At 49.0% G+C, this 18,966-nt stretch overlaps 1 protein-coding gene across 2 annotated transcripts in view; it reads left to right on the forward strand.

Annotated features, from left to right (window-relative positions):
* Positions 1–16,614, forward strand: part of FBLN5 (fibulin 5) — an 85,503-nt gene extending 68,889 nt beyond the window's left edge. For both annotated transcript variants that reach the window (XM_067027880.1, XM_059056079.2), the window contains exons 8-11: positions 2,120–2,242; positions 3,341–3,467; positions 7,288–7,483; positions 15,650–16,614. In XM_067027880.1, coding sequence (XP_066883981.1) covers positions 2,120–2,242; positions 3,341–3,467; positions 7,288–7,483; positions 15,650–15,811 — 608 coding nt within the window. In that variant the 3' untranslated portion in view covers positions 15,812–16,614. The remainder of the gene's footprint in view (positions 1–2,119; positions 2,243–3,340; positions 3,468–7,287; positions 7,484–15,649) is intronic.
* The last annotated feature ends 2,352 nt before the right edge of the window (positions 16,615–18,966 follow it).

An 18,966-nucleotide genomic window follows, 5' to 3' on the forward strand; every position in this document is an offset into this window, starting at 1 on the left:
GAAAATGGCCTCATGTGGGCTCCCTGCCAGAACCAGCCTTGTATTTCAGCTTTTGTATTTCAAGTGGAGGACGGAGCCACAGCCCTTAGTAAAGTCTGGGGATTGTGACCGAGATCAACTGAGCGGGTCTGTTAGGTGGAGGTGGGTGCTACCCTCTCCATCTGCACTGGGCCTAGCCCCACTCAGGGGATTTCCCAACCCGAGGACTCCCCAGATCCACCAGTTTGAAGTCCTGAGTGTAGGATCGGGAGGGTCGCTGGTCGGGTTCAGATCCCAGCTTTACTGCTTACTCAGTATCAGGAAATTTAGTTAAGTTACCTAACTTCTGTGAGCCTCCATTTTCTCTCTGTAAGGTGTGGTTAGTAATTGCACCTCCTTCTAGGGCTGAGGTGAGGATTAAATAAAATGAGGCATGTAAAGTATCTAACCCACAGCTTGGTATATAGTGAGCTCTCAGGAAATGACAGGTTTTACCACTGCTTCTACTAAAGGTATGAATGGAATCTACAAGTTTAACAGAAATAAGCAGGACACTCTCTGTTAGGTTGGCTGGGGCCAAGACCAGACTCTCTGAGGCCCCCCGGGGAGCAGGAGGCGGGCAGGACAGAGCAGATCTGACTCACTGAGTGTGGTTGCTTTGTTTTAGCATCTATATTGGAGTATAATTGCTTTACAATGTTGTGTTAGTTTCTGCTGTATCACAAAGTGAATCAGCTATACATATATCCCCGCATCTCCTCCCTCTTGCGTCTCCCTCCCACCCTCCCTATCATTTAAATTTTCAAATCAGCCTCCCAGTTCTGCTGGCTCATAACCTGTCGCCCAAAGGCCCCTGGGAGAAAAGGGGAGGAGTTTTTCCCTCTCGAATGTGAGAGACATCAGGCACGTAACACCTGGAATTATCAGATGGTGGAGAAGGAGCCTCACGTGCACTGACACCCTCTCTGGGTGATTCCAGAGAGCGATCCGAGGGCATGTCACATGGGGAAAACAGAGAAAGCAAGTTTTCGGGAAACAACAAATGAAAGAAAAACATGTTTTCTTTGGAGTACTTAGCTCATGAGGTTCAAACGGGGGCTCTGTTTGCCAAACGCTGTGTGTGATGAACAGTTGGCTTTTCTGGAACATCTGCTTCTGCACCAGCGGCCACAGTCTAAAAGTTCAATGGCTCCCCCCCACGTCCCCACCTCTGCGACTGGAGAGTTGCCCAGCGCCAGGTCCCACGTCCCAGGGATCACCTGAGGCAGGAGGGCCACCCCATGCCACTCCAGTTTTCTCTTTCAAGGAGGTTTTTGGACACAATGAAGTTGTTTTTGTTTGGTTGGTTTTTTGTTTGCTTTTTTAAAAGACTTTTTTGATGTGGACCATTTCTAAAGTCTTTATTGAATTTGTTACAATATTGCTTCTGTTTTATGTTTTGGTTTTTTATGTTTTGTTTTTTTGGCCAGGAGGCATGTGGGATCTTAGCTCCCCGACCAGGGATCAAACCCGTACCCCCTGCATTGGAAGGCGAAGGCTTAACCACTGGACCACCAGGGAAGTCCCTGAAGTTTTAATATAATTCACACCCCCTGGCCTTCTGGAGATGTCCCTTTTAGTTGTGATTTTAGGAATAATATTGTTTCTCAACTTGCAGGAGATTAGAAAGGAGTTAGCCCTGGTAGAATTGCCCTTTCAGAAGACTGGGGCCAGTGAATGTTTTTAGGTCTGGGGGAAGAGCTCTGCACCCAGAAAACTCCAGCAGGCAAACAAATCTCACCTCCAGAGGTGGAGGGTGGATTCACCTATACAGCAAAAATGAGCCAGTGATGAGTAGATGATGTAGCTGAGCCAGAGGCAAAGGGTGTTAGAAGCTTGTTGGAGACAGATTTCAGCTCCATGTAGGAGGGGATTTTCTAACAATTAGAGCTGTCCAAATATCAATGGGCAGCCTTGATAGGTAGTGAGCTCCCCATCACCAGAAGTGTTCAAGAAGTGAATTAGCAACTTCTTGGCAGTAAAGCTATCCTATGTGTCAGGAGAGTGTGGAAGCTGGAATAAATAAAGCTGGAATAGCACTAAGCTCCCATCCCTGGGTAGTCTGTGATTATAAACAGCAGGTGTAACTTGTCTCTCCCAGATATGGACGAGTGCAGCTTCTCTGAGTTCCTCTGCCAACATGAGTGTGTGAACCAGCCTGGCACGTACTTCTGTTCCTGCCCAGCTGGCTACATCCTGCTGGATGACAACCGAAGCTGCCAGGGTAAGGCTGTTCAGAGAGGCCTGGCTGTTCAGAGGGGAGGTGTGTGGTGGGGTTGGCTTGGGGGGGTCACCTGGATGTCTTCACCAGGGGAAGGTGGCAGCGGTGAGGGTGTGAGTGGGTGCTGGTGACTCCCAGAGTGGCAGGCTCTGGGCAGTATGCCTGGGCTGGTGCCTTCCTGCCCTGCAATCCATCCTTTGGCCTCAGAAAGGACAAGGCCACTCTCGCTTCTGGAATGAACTCTGGAGATACAGGTGGCTGGTCATGCCTTCCCAGGCAGATGTCTGCGGCCCCTCTGAGGACTGCTCCAGACCCGACCAGGACGTCTTATGGCCTGGCCCTGGTCCATGAGCAGGTTTTCTCATGGCCCCTGCAGGGAAGCCTGGTCAGCTTTTCTCTACTGGCTTCCTAGAGAAAGGATGCTGGGGATACCTCTCACCTCCGACTGCTGTATCCCACCAAGGGTCAGGACCCCAGGCTGTGAAAGGGGTGGGTCTCCTCCAGATTGGCTGTTTGAGATGATTTCCCTCCCATGCTCCACACACTGGGGCAAGTGGAGAAGGCTGGTAGCTGAGCAGCAGACTCATTTTCAGCTCCTTGAACCTGCCTAACCCAAACACTAAGCAAGAATTCTCCACACAGCAGTGCCAGTCAGTAGAAGGATATTGTGAGCTACAAATGTGAGCCACATGTGTAATTTAAAATGTCCTAGTAACATGTCCTAGTCACATTAAAACCGTAAAGAGAAACAGGTAAAAGTAATTTTAAGAACATATTTTATTTATGCAATATATCCAAAATATTACCATTCCACTATGTACTCAATATTAAAATGATTGGTAAGATATTTTACATTCTTTGGTTTTACGAAGTCGTCAAAATCTGGTATATAGTTTCCACTTAACAGCACATCTCGGTTTGGACTAGCCACATTTCAAGGGCTCCATGACCGCGTGTGGCCAGTGGCTGCCATATTGGCTAGCATAGCTCTATTGAAACACCAGGCAGCGCCCCCCCCTGCCCATTCCCACCCATCTGGCCTGTGACCATCACCTTGGAAGCGCTGCCTGGCTTCAGCCTCTTGTCTACTGTGCATTTCAGACATCAACGAATGTGAGCACAGAAACCACACGTGCATCCTGCAGCAGACTTGCTACAATTTGCAAGGGGGCTTCAAGTGCATTGACCCCATCCGCTGCGAGGAGCCTTATCTGCGGATCAGCGATAAGTAAGTCATGGCTTCCCCTGGGAAATGGGAACATGGTGAGGGCCCTGGTTCAGAAGGCTACCAGTGTGGTGTGAAGGACACACACACACACACACACACACACACACACACACACACACACTGTTCTCTACCATTCCCCCACTCAAGATTTTCTAGAAAGCTAAACAAAAGGAGAGGCAGGGTTCATGAACCTCCTTTTCTCTTTAGTGACTTTGTTCTGGATACACAGGGTCTTTTAGAGCTGGACTTCTCAAAGGTCACGTGCATAGGAACCACCCAGGATCTTGTTAGCAGGCAGATTCTGATTCTGTGGGCCTGGGGTGATGCGAGACTCACCCTTGCAGACAAGCCCCCAGGTGAAATGGATGCTTCCAGTCTCCCTGGACCTTGCTGGGAGTCGTGAGGGGTTAGAGAGGTCGCTAGAGAATTCTCAGTAACCAAGGGTACCTAGCTTGCTCTAATCAAGTTTTTGATATCACAATAGTGGTTTTTAAAATTTATTTATTTATTTATGGTTGAGTTGGTTTTTTTGTTGCTGCGCGTGGGCTTTCTCTAGTGGCAGTGTGTGGGCTTCTCATTGCAGTGGCTTCTCTCGTTGCAGAGCACGGGCTCTAGGCACGCGGGCTTCAGTAGTTGCAGCACACAGGCTCGGTAGTTGTGGCACATGGGCTTAGTTGCTCCGCGGCCTGTGGGATCTTCCTGGACCAGGGATCAAACCTGCATTGGCAGGTGGATTCTTAACCACTGCACCACCAGGGAAGTCCCACAATAGTGATTTTACAAAGTCACCAGATGGCAAATATTAGGGTTGAGGAGAGAACTAAACTGAAGACAACCTCTACAAGGTGAATGCCCCAGGACAGTGTTTTTCTGCCCCTGGTGTATTAGGAATTCCTTTTCCTTCTCTTTAGCTCCTATTTAACCATCTGAGTTCCTCCTCAGCCCACGTGTGCACGTGCGCGCGCACACACACACACACACACACACACACACACACGCACGCACACATGCAGGGATGTCTTCTACCCTTCTCTCTTCCAATCAAATGCCCTGAGCATCACCCAGCCCTCCCACTGGAGATAAAGGGATGAATGGACATGCCTATCATTCATGCCCTCTAGGGAGGCAGTTTCTAAGAGAAATCCACAGCTTACCAGTGTGTTTCCTGCTCTGATCAAAAGCTGGACAGGGGCTTCCCTGGTGGCGCAGTGGTTGAGAATCTGCCTGCTAATGCAGGGGACACGGGTTCAAGCCCTGGTCTGGGAGGATCCCACATGCCGCGGAGCAACTAGGCCCAATGAGCCACAACTGCTGAGCCTGCGCGTCTGGAGCCTGTGCTCCACAACAAGAGAGGCCGCGATAGTGAGAGGCCCGCGCACCGCTATGAAGAGTGGCCCCCGCTCGCCACAACTAGAGAAAGCCCTCGCACAGAAACGAAGACCCAACACAGCAAAAATAAAATTAATTAATTAATGAACCCCCCCCCAAAAAAAATTTTTTTTAAGATGGACAGAAGAGGACAAAGCAGGGACAAGCTGGTCCCTTAGAGATGTCTTCACTTGTTGCTAAGAGCTGTGCTTCTAAGTAGCCTTTAGAATAGGGTTCTTTGATTTCTGGTTCCAGGGCCCTTTGCAGCAGAGCAGAGCTTCAGGCTGCCCTCATCAGCTCCCATTCCTGGTTCTCCCTGGGTTTGTCCAGGCCACTCTTGTCTGTGGTGGGGACCTGACCCGGTGCAGCTTGCAGCACTGAGCTGGTGTTACTGGCGAGGTCCCCAACTAGCCACTGAGAAACCTGAGAGACTCCCTGTCTCCAGGCCCCATTCCAGTTTCACTCCAGCCACCCCCATCCAGCTCATTTCCTCGTTCAGGTGTCCTGCACTCCTGCCAACCTGAACAGGACCTGCTCTCACCTTCACCCATGCCGCAGAATGTCCAGCCTTCTGGCTTCCATGCCCACATTTTCTGTCATATGGAAGGCATTCCTGCCATTGCCACATGGACAGCTTTGCCCCATCTTTCAGATCTGAGCTCCAGTGTCACCTCTCCCAGCTATCTGTGATCCTCTTCAGCTAGGAGCCATCTCTCCCTCCTTCAAGCTTCTTTTAGGAAACAATTCTTTTCTGTGTGACACGTGACACTTTAATGCGGCCGTTTTGGCACCCGGGACATTTTGACTTGGATATTTTGATGGAGCCTTAAAAACCAAAACTCTAAAAATTCTTTTTATACATTCACTTATGAAATGTTCGTTGAGCTCCTGTTCTGTGCCACATCTGCTCCTGGGTGCTGTGGTGTTTGCTCTTATACTAGTGGAGGAGGAGACAGTAAACAAATTGTCATTTAATGAATCCATGATCATAGATGGTAATAGGGGCTGTGAACAGGAAGAACAGAAATTTACAAAATGAGAGAGTAGGCTGGACCTGGTCTAGCCTGGATAATCCGAAAGCCCCTCCGAGGAAGTGACTCGGGCTGGAATGGAAAGGTGAGTCGATTTTAACAGAGGGTGGATGAGCAAAGAGAACAGTGTGTGCAAAGACTATGAGACAAGAGTGACCTTGACGTCTTCAGGGATCAGAGGAAACTGCAACCTCATAAACGACATGGACAGTGACCCAAGAGGAGGTTAGAGAAACTACAGAGACCAGACCCCGTGAGGTTTTAGAGGCTAAAATGGGTGTTTCGTTTTTGTCCAAGTTGTGATGGGTGCCACCGTAGAACCTTGAAGCAGGATAGAGACATAACCTGATTTATGTTCCGCAAGGAGCACTCTGCCTGTGGTGTAATAGATTGGAGTGGGAGTGCCCTCTACTCCATCACAGGACGCCGTCACAGAGGTCCAGGTAAGACAGTGAGTGAGACAGTGCACTGACAATGGAGATGGAGTGGTTGAATTTGGACTACGTTTTAGAAGTAGAACTGATAGGTTTCGAATATAGATTGGAAGTTAGGGAAAGTGACAGAAGCACAGCAATGCTTACTCCCAGGTTTGGCCACCAAGGCATAGATCAACAGATGTTCTCATCTTGTTATACACTCTGACCTCCTAGGGGGAGTCTCAAGGATGAGGTGAGAGATGGGGGTGCTTAGGGATAAATCAAGGGGTGTCTATAACAGGCATACCTTGGTAATGAGTCAACTTCATACTCTGATAATGCTATTACTATTGTTTCAAATTAGATGCTTTGTATGAGAGATATTTGTGTCTGTGATTTATTTCGCCTGTTAGAGAGTGAATTTAAGATCAGGATCTTATTTATTGTTGCAATTAATGTCCTAACATCTTAAAGTCATGTCCTAATGTTGTATCTTATACATAGTGAGTTCTGAGTGCTTGTTTAGAGAAAGAAAATATTGAACTATATTCCACACAGACTGGGGTAAGTGCAATAGAAAATGTAGAGTGACCGCTCAAGACCTGTCAGTCTAATGTACTTTCTCACTTTTAAAATTTCTCAATGAGTATGGATGGCTGGGGAAGTGAAGGGCTATGCAGCACAGTTTTCTGACAAAATATGCGACAAATGTGAAGTGCATTAGAGGATGTCCCCAGTGTTCTGAAAACTAGACATCTCACGTTTATGCTCTAGTAGCAAGAATAGCTGACTGGCCACAACAGGCCATTCTCTAGGAAACAGGGAGCTCACCTACATGCTGGAGAGCTTTTAGACCGGATCCGGGAGTAGAGAGCCTCTAAAGTTACAGCATTTGGATGGTAAAAATGGGGTGACCTCCTTTTCAGTGTTTTAAGCGAGGAAGTAGGTACATCCAGCATCTGGAAAGGATTTCCCGAGTTCTCACATGATTTCCCTTTCCGACAGCCGCTGTATGTGTCCCGCTGAGAATCCTGGCTGCAGAGACCAGCCCTTCACCATCTTGTACCGGGATATGGACGTGGTGTCTGGACGCTCTGTTCCTGCCGACATCTTCCAAATGCAGGCAACGACCCGCTACCCTGGGGCTTACTACATTTTCCAGATCAAGTCTGGGAATGAGGGCAGAGAATTCTATATGCGGGTAAGAGGGGGTGCTGAGTGATGGTCACCACCTTCAACAAGGTGTTCTGTTGTCTAGCCTGGAACATGCTTCTAGAAATAGGCCAGAGTGCAGCCAGGAGTGGCAGGTGTAAGGCAGGAGAGGGAAGTGGATGCGAGTCAGACTCCAACGTCCTGGTTCCTCTCACTTTGTGTGTCTTGCGCAAGTTGCTTCTCCTCTGTGAGCCTCAGAATCCTCAACTGCAGTGAGAAATCAGGCCAAGATGCAATTGTAGGTCTTTCCTCCTGCAATCCTTCTTCTTTTTTTTTAAACCATTTAAAAAAATTGTAGTATAGTTAATTTACAATATTGTGTTATTTTCAGGTGTACAGCAAAGAGATTCAGTTATATTTATATAGACATATCTATACCTGTATCTGTATCTATCTGCATTTGTATATTCTTCTTCAGATTCCTCCTGCAATCCTGTGGGAGAGGTATTCACATATCCATTTTTTCCATCCACTCATTTAACAAATACTCATCAAGTACCTACTATGGCCTTCTAGAAACTAGAAGGTCTTCTAGTGAACAAAACAGTCCTGAATCCCTGCCCTCATGGCACATACATGGCAGTGAACTTAAAGGCACTCCTCACAGAAGTGGGCTCTAACCTCTGTTGTCCAACACAGTAGCCTCGTGGCTCTTTAAATTTAAACTAATGAAAATGAAGTAAAATTAAAAATTAGGTTCTTCTGTTGCACTATCCACATTTCAAGGGCTCAGTAGCCACATGTGGCTGCTGTATTAGCGCAGATATAGAATAATTCTGTCATCATAGAAAGTTTGATTGGACAGCACCAGCTTATCCATATCGGGAAAAAAATTTAGAGCACACATCCTAAAATATATTTGCTTCTGGGCTTCCGTGGTGGCGCAGTGGTTGAGAGTCCGCCTGCCGATGCAGGGGACGCGGGTTCATGCCCTGGTCCGGGAGGATCCCACATGCGGCGGAGCGGCTGGGCCCGTGAGCCATGGCCGCTGAGCCTGCGCGTCCGGAGCCTGAGCTCCGCAACAAGAGAGGCCACAACAGTGAGAGGCCCGCGTACTGCAAAAAAAAAAAAAAAAAAAAAAAAAAAAAAAAAATATATATATATATATATATATGTATATATATATATATTTGCTTCTTTGTAAATTACATACACTCAATACTGTACCATTTCTATTATTGAGATTGAGCTTCATCTCCTGCAACCTCTGGGGTGATCACATGTCTTTAGAGCCCCCTGGCTTAGAGCAATGTTTTTCACATTTCAGTGTGAATTTAGGTACTTGTTGAAAAAATGAATTCCAGAGCATCCTCTGTAGAGAATCTATTTCAGAAGATGGTAGCTAAGGCCTAGTGTATCGGTTTCCAGTGACTGCTGTAACAGATTGCCATTAACTTGGTGGCTTAAGACAACAGAAATTTATTCTGGAAGCCAAAAGTCTGAAATCATTTTTACTACCCTGAAATCAAGATGTCAGCAGGGCTGTGCTCCCTCTGGAAGCTCCAGGGGAGAATCCATTCCTCATCTCTTCCAGTTTCTGGTGAGTGCCAGCATTTCTTGGCTCGTGACCACATCACTCCAATCTGCATCCTTGTCACATTGTGACAGAACCTCCTCCTCTTCTGTGTGTATCAAGTCTCCCTCTGTCTCTTCGAGTTGACACGTGATTGGATTTAGGGCCTATCCAGGTAATCCAGGATAATCTCCCCGTGACCAGATCCTTAACTTAATCATGTCTGCAAAGATCCCTTTTCCTTATAAGGTAACATTTACAGGTTCCAGGGATTAAGACCTGATACTTTTGGGGGCCATGATTCAGCCTAGGAATCTGCATTACTAACGAATACAGTATGTGGTCTTCCAGGGTCCTTGTGGGGCGCTAGACTCAGAAGTTTACACACTTTCATGGGACACAGCCCACTGGCCTGTGAGGGAACCATATATCTGAGCTCTTTCCCTGCCCTCTCCCCAGCCCTGGGCAGAATCTTCCAGTCCTTGCCTCTGGTGCTGGGACTGTCTGAAAACAGAGAGGTCTCAGAAGCAGGATTAGAACAGATTAGAAAAGGCCTCAGGAGCTGGTATCGCCTGTTTCCTCACTAATACGTTTTTTGGCAAGACCCTAACAGGGCTGGGTCATGTGATAACATATCTGGGGACCCAGCCTCTGTAGATCAGTGTAGTGAGGTCAAGGGCTTTGGAAGAAGATGGAAAGAGTTGAGGGTAGAGGAACTTCTCAAGATGACAAAGATGAGCTGCGCCTCTGTCAGTCCTTTCTCCAAACCCATAAGCTATAGCCACCCAGCACAGCCCACCTGCCTGAGCCTCTGGGGGCTTTCCACCCCCCAACACCCCCCCACACACCCCGAACATAAGCCTAGCCCACCAGGATTCTCCAATCTGCCCTCTGTCATCGGTACAGACACAGTGGGTCCCAATCACAGGGCACAGAGGTGGCCCTCTTGGGGATTTAAAATACCATCACCCACATTACCTGCTTCAGGTTACCCTCCCCCCGCCACCCCAGCAGAATAGAAGATCTGCAGAAAGTGGCCTTGTCTTGGCAAGATTTCACTCCCAGGTCACCACCTCCTAAAATCCCCTAGACCCAAATGTTCCCTGTGAGGCTGACTTGTAAGAGCTACCCTGCAATGGTGGGGGAGGCGGGGTGGGAGGTGTGGGAAGAAGATTGTCTTCTTCTCCAGGTGGAGTGAGCACGTGGGAGGGCCCCTTCCTGGCAGCTTCCTCTACTGCCTGGATTGTCACAGCGACTAGGAGACCCTTGAAACTCACAAAACTTTGAGCTGTATGTGGTTTGCTTTCTCTCTGAGAACATTGAGAAGGGCCCTTATTCTTTAGTATTTATTCAGATGAGGATGTCAGGACACGAAGGGGGTGAGGGAACATAGACCTGCCCTGGGAATGGCTGAAGGAACTTAGGGATGGGGAGGTGGATCCTGGCTGGAAAGATCTCGAAGGCTGCCCCTGGGAAGAGAAAACAGGCTCCATGTAGGGGCCCTGTGAAGCCACAGGGCATGGGGCCAGGAAGACAGAAATCTGTTGGAGGAAGCAGGGCTTTCCCTTTCCAAGCTGTGCAAAGCTGCAGTGCCGTCCTCAGGAGGCCCCATGGACTCATTCCAATGTTGGCTCTGGAGACAGGCTGACCTGCCTCGTTTGCATTCTATAACTTACCAACCGTATGACCTTGGGCAGGTTACCTAACTTCTCTGGGCCTCAGTTTCCTCATCTGTAAAGAGGGGATAATGACAGTATCTACTTTAGGATTGGATGAGATCATCTACTTAGCGCAGTGCCTGGAGCACAGAATGGCTGTTTTTATCAAACCAGCAGGATGGAACATTCAATAACTTTCTTTTTCTCACTCTGCTGTCTTGAACCTGCACACACCTGGATGCGCTCTCAGGCGGATCCCATCAGATTCGCAGGCACTTTCAGTTACTATTGAATTGTCTTTTTTCCCCGTATCAGAAGTCCCAGCTGCTTTACGTGGAAACTTCAACTGCCCAGTCTCTCCTTCAGTGTAAAGTTCCACCCTGCCCCCGCACCCCCAGCACCACCTTGGCCTCTGCACTGCCTTCCTCTTCTCCTCCCCACACTGAAGGTGCTGCCCTGGCTCCTCCTCCGGGGTTTGGGGGATGCAGGTGGTGGAAGGGGAGTGGTTAGGAGGGATGGGGCTTACTCGAGATCGTTGCCATTGTAGGCAGGCCGTCTTGCTCTGTCTGGGGCAGAGCCCAAATGCTCTTGCTTTCATGGGATGCTTTGTGGGTTCTTTGGAGATTTCCCTGAGGACTTTGCACTGACCATTCCCAGATGTGGGCGAGGGCCTCTAGTTGGCCGCTTGTCACCACAAACCTCTCTCTCAGAAAGTCTGTGTGTGTGTGTGTGTGTGTGTGTTGCCTCACCCTGGCGGGCAGACCGTACACTGGGCCTTCAGGACACCAACAGCCAGCTCCCCTGCAGCCCCGTCTCCTCCCTGTGGTGCAAGGCAGCTCTGGGGCTCTCTTCCCTAGACTTCTCCAGGAAAGTCCGGTGCTGCTCTCTGCATCTTTTAACGTCAAGGGACCCACACTGAAAGCCCCTCTTGCTTGATTTCGGGCCTGGTAAGTGTGTTTAATACACTTATATCGTATAACAACAGCAGTAGGAACTACACAGACAGCACTGGCAGCAAATCCTATACGGTGCTGGGCATATGCCAAGTACTTGTCATGTATCACTCCTTTCATCTTCACCGCAATCCTGTGCTCTGGGGCCCGCTTGACCTTCCCGGCTTTACAGATGAGAACAGTGAGGCACAGGGAGGCGAAGTAACTTGCCGGAGATCTCACAGCTAGGAAGCCCCAGAGCAGGATTCGAACCCAGGCAGTCTACCACCAGTGTCTGTACATACTCTCACATTTCTCTTCAGGATGCAGGGTATTTTCACCTACTTTTCTAGCTCTGGGGTCTCAGCCAAGATTGAGATAACAAGAAAAGTCTACCTTAACATCTAATCACAATAGAAAGTGTCCAGTAAGCATTAGTTATGCTTGTATCGATAGCATCGTTTCTGCTGCTGCTGCTACTGTTGTTGAGTTTGTGGGCTGCTGGGTCCTGGAGAGGTCAGAGGTGCTCAAGGGACTGGAGCATCCTGTGAGGGGTGGGGCTTGATGGCTCTTCAGGCTCTGCCACCCTGAGAGTCACTGACTGTATTACGAGCACCTGGGAAGAGCTTCATTTTACACAGCAGGCAAGCCACGTGCATACAAACCCACACATGTATGCACACGCATGCACACACACACAGGTATGCACAGCCGCACCCACCAAATGCACACTCACTCATGCACACACACACTCACATGCACACACTTGCTTGTATGCATAGGTACAGGTACGCACACGTATGCACACACGTGCACACGTATGCACACACGTTGTCACAAATGCACACATACGCAGGCGCATGTCCCTTTCATGAGCCCCGTTGGCCATCTGTCTCACACTGAGCCCTGGACAGAGGACTGGTGATTGGCTTTGGCCAGGTGACTTAGGGACACAAGTAGGGCCAGAAGAAGGAGCACGGTCACAGGGTACAGACTGTAGCCAAGTGCACGGGGATCACGTGGCCGGGCCAAGGGAAGCTGACTTGCTGTGGCCTGGCTGTTTGCCCCATGTCAGACAATGCCATCCCGCGAGTTGACTCAGAACAGACCCGAGCGTTTGTAGGAGCAGGGCCACGAAGACGGACAGCCAGACAGCGGGTGGGGTGTTTGCAAGCTACTCCCATGCGGGCAGCTTCACAGGCATTCAGTCACTCACTCCTTCTTCTGTCATGGAGGTTAATTCAGCACCACTGTATATGCAGCTCTGAGTCAGGCATTGTGAGTTCAGGGACAAACAGGATGTGGCCTCTGACCCCAGGAATCCGCACTATGGTAGGGAGGGGGAAACAACCAGGCAAACGTTTACAGTGCAAAGGAGTGAGTCTCCACTAGAGTAAGTGCCATGGGACGTCAGGAAATTGAGAGATACTTGAGACCTTATCGTATGGCTTAGTGGCTAGAAGCTTGATTTTTGGAGTCAGATGCTCTAGTACCATGTGCTCGTGTACTTAACCTACTTACTTTGTAGGGTTATGAGGATTAAATAAGGGATGTATGCAAGGTCATAACCAAATGCCTAGTATCAACCACCATCACCGTCACCAACATCATTTTGTACCAGTGACCACCAAGTCCACCAATGACGAGAGCTTCTTGGGAGGCCTATTTCATTAATGCCCTGGCTCTGCCCTAAAAGCCCAGTGAGGAGTGGAGATGTCGGTCCTTAGCTCTCTTGGCAGGCACTTGAGTCCTCTGTGTGCTTGTGGGCAGGCCTTTCTCAGGCTGCTGTAGATCTGACCCTGGTGGGGATCAGACTGTCTGAGCTCTAAGATTACTTCCAAATAGGAGAGGCAGCGATGCTCTCACACTCTGGAGACATTTACAAGGACAGCCCAAAGGGACAACTGGGAAGTTTCCAACCGTTCCGTTCCCCGTCCCAGCCTCTGCAGCTCTCCCTCCAGAGGCCTGTCCTCAGCTCCTGGCCTTTGTTCATGCAAACAGTGAAAGCTGGTGAGATATTTGTATATGTAAATGCCCTGGGCATTTCCTTGTTTGGCTGTACCCTCTGAAGTCCTGGCCCAGGGCTTGGAGGTTTTGTAATAGTTGACAAGGAAGTGTTAGCGATCCTCTGCGTGAGAGGGCGTCAATTGCGTGGATGCTGACGGGAATGGAGGGAGCTGATGCCAAGAGGAAATAGCGTGTCTATAAAGCTGCTGATACCCCAGAGGACTGGGGCGGGGGGGGGGGGGTGTCCCACTACCTGGGTGGCACCTGTCTGCCTGCCCCGCCCTTGTCCTACCTGTGGCAGCTGTTGGGGATGTCCAGAACTTTATGGGGAGCCCTCCCTTCAAGGAGACAGATAAAATGCCTGGTGTGGTTTTAAACAAGCCAAGTTTCTTGATTTTGCAGAGCTTGTTGCTTTCGGTTTCTGGGCACAGCACTGGACTCTGCAGCTTGTAGGAAGGGATTATCCAGCATGTCCTGCTCCCTTTATGCTATTTCCTTTCCAGGGACCCACTCTCTGGCCTTACACTGACCCCCGAGCATCTGACCTTCAGGGCAGTGCTAGGAAGTAGTACAGCACACATCAGTCTTTTCTGATAATTGTTGTGCAGTAAAAAAGCCCTGGGGGTTGGGGTCAGACAAAAGCACCGGAATGGTATCCCTTGTCTCTGCCCCTGACTGGTCTAGTGACCCCAAGCAATGACTTAACTCATTGAGCCTCAGTTCACAAGGAACAGGGGAAAAAAATAATGAGACCTACCTTTAGTATGGCAGTTAGGTTCCCCAGACTGGGTCCTGTGCTTTTAGATGAGCACCTTTCAATTGTTAATGTGCCCATGAATCCCCTGCAGATTGTGTTAAGCTCCAGATTCTGGCTCAGTAGGTCTTAGGGGGGCCTGAGATCCTGCATTTCTCATAAGCACCCTCATGAGGCTGATGCTGCTGGTCCAGGGACCACACTTTGAGTCGCCAGGCCTCTCTGAGCTTTTATGGGGATTAAATAAAGCACATATACATACAAGTGGCCGGAAGAGCGCCTCACACATGGCGGAAGCTCAGTTACTACGTCAGTCCTCTCTCCTTACCTCCTCGAAAGCTTTAGAAAAAGATTCAGAGGAGGAAAAAAGCTCACATGAAGTTATCAGGACCACAGCGATAGGGTCACAGAGTGACGAAGCTGTCGGTGACTGCAGAGTGTCCAGCGGAACCTCCAGCAGGGGCTACGCTCAGAGCCGCCTAGAGGCTGGTAAACAAGTCACACTTCTCCAGGCATCATCGAAAAATCCGCTGAAGCAGAAAATCTTGGAATTGGCCCCTGGAATTGTTAGTTTAAAAAGTGTCCCAGGTGCTTTGGAGCTGTTTACTCGGAAACTACTGATCTGGTACAAACCCTCATTTTAGAGAGGAGGCACAGAGAAGTGAAGTGACAGCCTGAGTCACGTAGTTAGTTTGGACAATTATTCATTCTATCATTCAGGATACAGTCACTGAACACTTACCACATGCTAGACACCGTGCTGGGTGCTGGGGGGTTCAGGGGTGGAAAACCTGCCCCCGGTCCTTGCTCTTACAGAGTTCATAGTCTAACGTGGACCAAGTAAATAGGGTGGACGATGACACATGGTAACGAATACCTTCCTTCCGAGGCGCCGTAGAGGGTGCACTGGCAGAGGGTCATAGGGACCTGAATTAGATTGGGGAAAGCACAGAAGCTCCTCCGAGGAGGTGATATTTCAGGTGAGACCTGAAGGGACAGCAGGCAGAAGCCAGGTGGAGAGTGAGCAAAGTTGGAGGAAGAGCATGGCATCGAGGGATGGCTGTCTGCCGGCAGTGGGCAAAGAGGAGCGCCCCGGTTGGGGCTGCAGAGGCGGGCTGTGGCCAGACCACCTGGCCTTCTGCTTTGGTGACTGTCCCGGAGGCCACGTCTCCTGACGGACAGCTTTCCCCACCCTCTCTGCCGTTGTTTAACAGCTTCTGGGGTCAAGCTCACCCTGGTTCCTTAAGCCAGTCGGACTTTCTCTAACTGGTATCCCCGGTTCCGTCCACAGCAAACAGGCCCCATCAGTGCCACCCTGGTGATGACACGCCCCATCAAAGGGCCCCGGGACATACAGCTGGACTTGGAAATGATCACTGTCAACACCGTCATCAACTTCAGAGGCAGCTCCGTGATCCGACTGCGGATATACGTGTCTCAGTACCCATTCTGAGCCCTGGGCTGGAGCCTCTGACACTGCCTCTCAACAGCACCAAGGGACAGGAGAAGCGAAGAAACCAGAGAGAGAATGAGAGCGAGAAAGACGTGACGCCCTTCCTGCTGAACGTCTCCTGGGGAGTCAGCCCCGAGTCCCGACCACGCCTGTATTATTATAAACCCCGTCACTTTGAAGGACATGCTTCCCCAGTTGCTATGACAGTTATCAAAAAGCATTATCATTGGCACCCTAACCTGAGATCCACGGTGATTTTTCAAGGCCTTCAGTTTATTTCCATATTTTTCAAAGAAAGTAGATAAGGTTGGCTGGGGTCTGAGTCCACGTTCAAAAACTGTGAACCTCTTCCTCTCACTCCTCCAGGCCTTCTTTCTATCTCCCGCTGATTGCTTCTTTGCCAAGGCCCAAAATGTTCCTGGGAATGCTGGGTGTAGCTCGCTTGCTTCTTGCGTGTACAGAGAAGGCTATGGAAAGAAACCACAACAGGATCTAAGGGTTTTTAAAGAGTCTATTTCAAAACCATGTCTGGTATTTTCAGCCATAAAAGAAGTTTTAGTTGTCCTTAAATCTGTATAACTGTTTAATCCTTTCTTGTTCATTTGAGTATTTTTTTAATCCGCGGTAGAATTCCTTCAAAAGGCCTTAAGGCACATGTTATGTTCTGTCTTCCCAAACCCAGTCTCCTCTGCATTTTAGCCCAACTTTTTCTTTGAGGACCCCTTCATCATGCTTTCTTTAGCATTTTTACACAACTGGGTTGGAAGGCAGAGGTCTCCAAACTGATTAAATATTTGAAGAGATCTTGTGTTTGGTTCATTTTGGCATCATAGATGATTCAGCATTTGGGGTTGGTTCTCGTTCTGTTTAGTTTATTGTGTACTGGCTTGAAAAGCTCTCTGGAGAGTGAGATCATCAACAACATGATAAGGAGTGAGGGTGGGGAGAGAAATGGTGGTGGAGGAGGGAGGGGAGAGCATCAAGCCTGAATCTTATTCCCTTCAATTGGAAGATAACAAACAATGCCCCTTGATGTAGATTATTTCCAGGTAATTTTCCGGAATAGGAATGTATCAAGTTACTTTAAATCAGTGGCCGTCATCCCTGACTGAGTAGTAGATAACCAGTGGAGCTTTCTAGAAAAAAACCTGACTTCCTGGGCCTCGCCCCCAGATATTCTGATTTAGTCAGTCTTAGGTAAGGGCCCAGGCATGGGGAATCTTAAAACCTTTCATACATAGGTGGAGTTGAGAGCTCATTGCATAAAGAGAGGGAGACAAATGTGGCCCAAGCCCTGGTCACCTTGCCCTCAACATCTTTTCTTACGTGTAGGGTTCATTTTTCTTTTCCTGGTCAGGGACCTGAATTCCCTTCAACCTTGGTACCCCAGGCAGGGACAGAGAGAGTCAACAGTGCAAGTCACAGATGGGAGAACAGGTGGGGACAACTATCTTTGTGTCCCATCCCAGGAGTCAGCCCTGTTACCGAGTCCAAGCTTGTACTGCTCGCTGCATGACAGGCCAATAAATTGAGCAACTAATAGTTGAGGCAAGGAACAGCAACTTTATTTGGAAAGCCAGCAGACTGAGAAGACAGTGGACTCATGTCCTGAAGAACCATCTTGCTTGAGTTAGACCTCAGGCTTCTTTTATACTGAAAGGGGAAGGAGTAAAGTCAAACATTTCCTGGTTCCAGTCAGCCTCCAGAGGGGATATGTTAATTCTTCCTTCCTAAAACAAAGCTCTCCCAAACCATTTCCCACTGTGCCCTCTCCGTCAGGTTCAAGTGATATTAACAGTAACACCAGCAACAAATCAACTACACACTGCCCCAGTTTCATAGCTCAGAAGAGAAAGGACAATTTCCTACAGACTTGCCAGTGTGCGGACCCAGATCCACAGAGCAGAGAGCAGAGGTGGCCCTGAGCCCAGGGCTCCCCCTGGGTGGGGAGGCTTAGGTGTCAGCGACTGGGTGTGGAGTTAGAATGCTGAAGGCTTATGTGAGCTCTGCACTGAGCCGCTCCAAATGACTGACTCAGGCTCAACAAGACTCGAGGGTAAGGTTTCCTTTAACTTCTGAAAAAGAAGGAGGGCAGCCTTGTCTTGGTGATTTGAGGACCCATGGGTTTCAGAGGTGCCACATTTGGAACCAGACCTGAGTCTCTAGGACTTGCATTTTATTTGTTCATGTCAGGACGTGGCTTCCTACTTCTAAGAAAAAGGGCACAGAAAGACTCATAAAAGCAGCCTCAAAGGGCTTCTTGGCCTGCAGATCGTTCTTTCCAAACATAGTCTGATGAGTTCAGTGTAAATGAATCAGAAGCATGTGGGATCAATTTACCTTAAAATACCCTAAACTAAAAACTTAAGGGAAAAATGCCCTGGGGCTAAGCGTGTATGTACTGGAGGGCCAAACCCCAGACATTTGGGAAACAGATACAGAGGCTCCCAGAACCCGGAAAGCTGTTGCCTTCGGCCACCCCTTGGGAATAGTCGGGTGTTACTATTTTCACAAGACTGGGGATAAGCCTGCTCTTCAAATCTCAGCATTGTGCCCCCTCCGCTGGAGTCTGCCGGGGCTGGCTGTCCCCTTAGACCCTGAGGTGTCAGGCCGTTCCGCACCTGTCCCCCCTCATCAGCATTGCCCCATCTCCGAGCTGGGCTGAGAGCTTGTCACATGAACCCCGCTCCGTTCTGTTCCATCAGGGCTGGAAGAATGAAGGACTCTGGTAGAAGAGGTGCCAGATTAAGAGCTGGGACACCTGCAAAAGTTCTTGTGTTACCACCTAATCTTCTGGGTTCAATGTGGATGAAACCTTCCATTCAGCTGCCTTTAATTCTAAAGTTTTGTGATTTCTTGAAATGTTCTTTGGGGATGACAGCCAACATTTCCATTAAACTGCAATTTGAGAGTTTCACAGCCATTTGCCAATCATAACACTTTCTAACTGGCACAGAATCCACCTACCTGTAGCCTCTCAGGCCTGGAAAACGTACTTCGAAATTTTCTTAGGTAACTGTCTTGGCCCTTGGGGTGTTATTTTCCCAGATGGTAAAAACATTTCAGCGGGTCTGATTACTTCATTTTCGGTGGTTTCAATGTATTCTTGTGGACTGAGTGTTTACTGTAATATGTACAAACTCTTCATCTGGGTG

This window comes from Kogia breviceps, chromosome 3 (assembly GCF_026419965.1).
Source record: "Kogia breviceps isolate mKogBre1 chromosome 3, mKogBre1 haplotype 1, whole genome shotgun sequence".
NCBI classification, from domain to species: Eukaryota; Metazoa; Chordata; class Mammalia; order Artiodactyla; family Physeteridae; genus Kogia; species Kogia breviceps.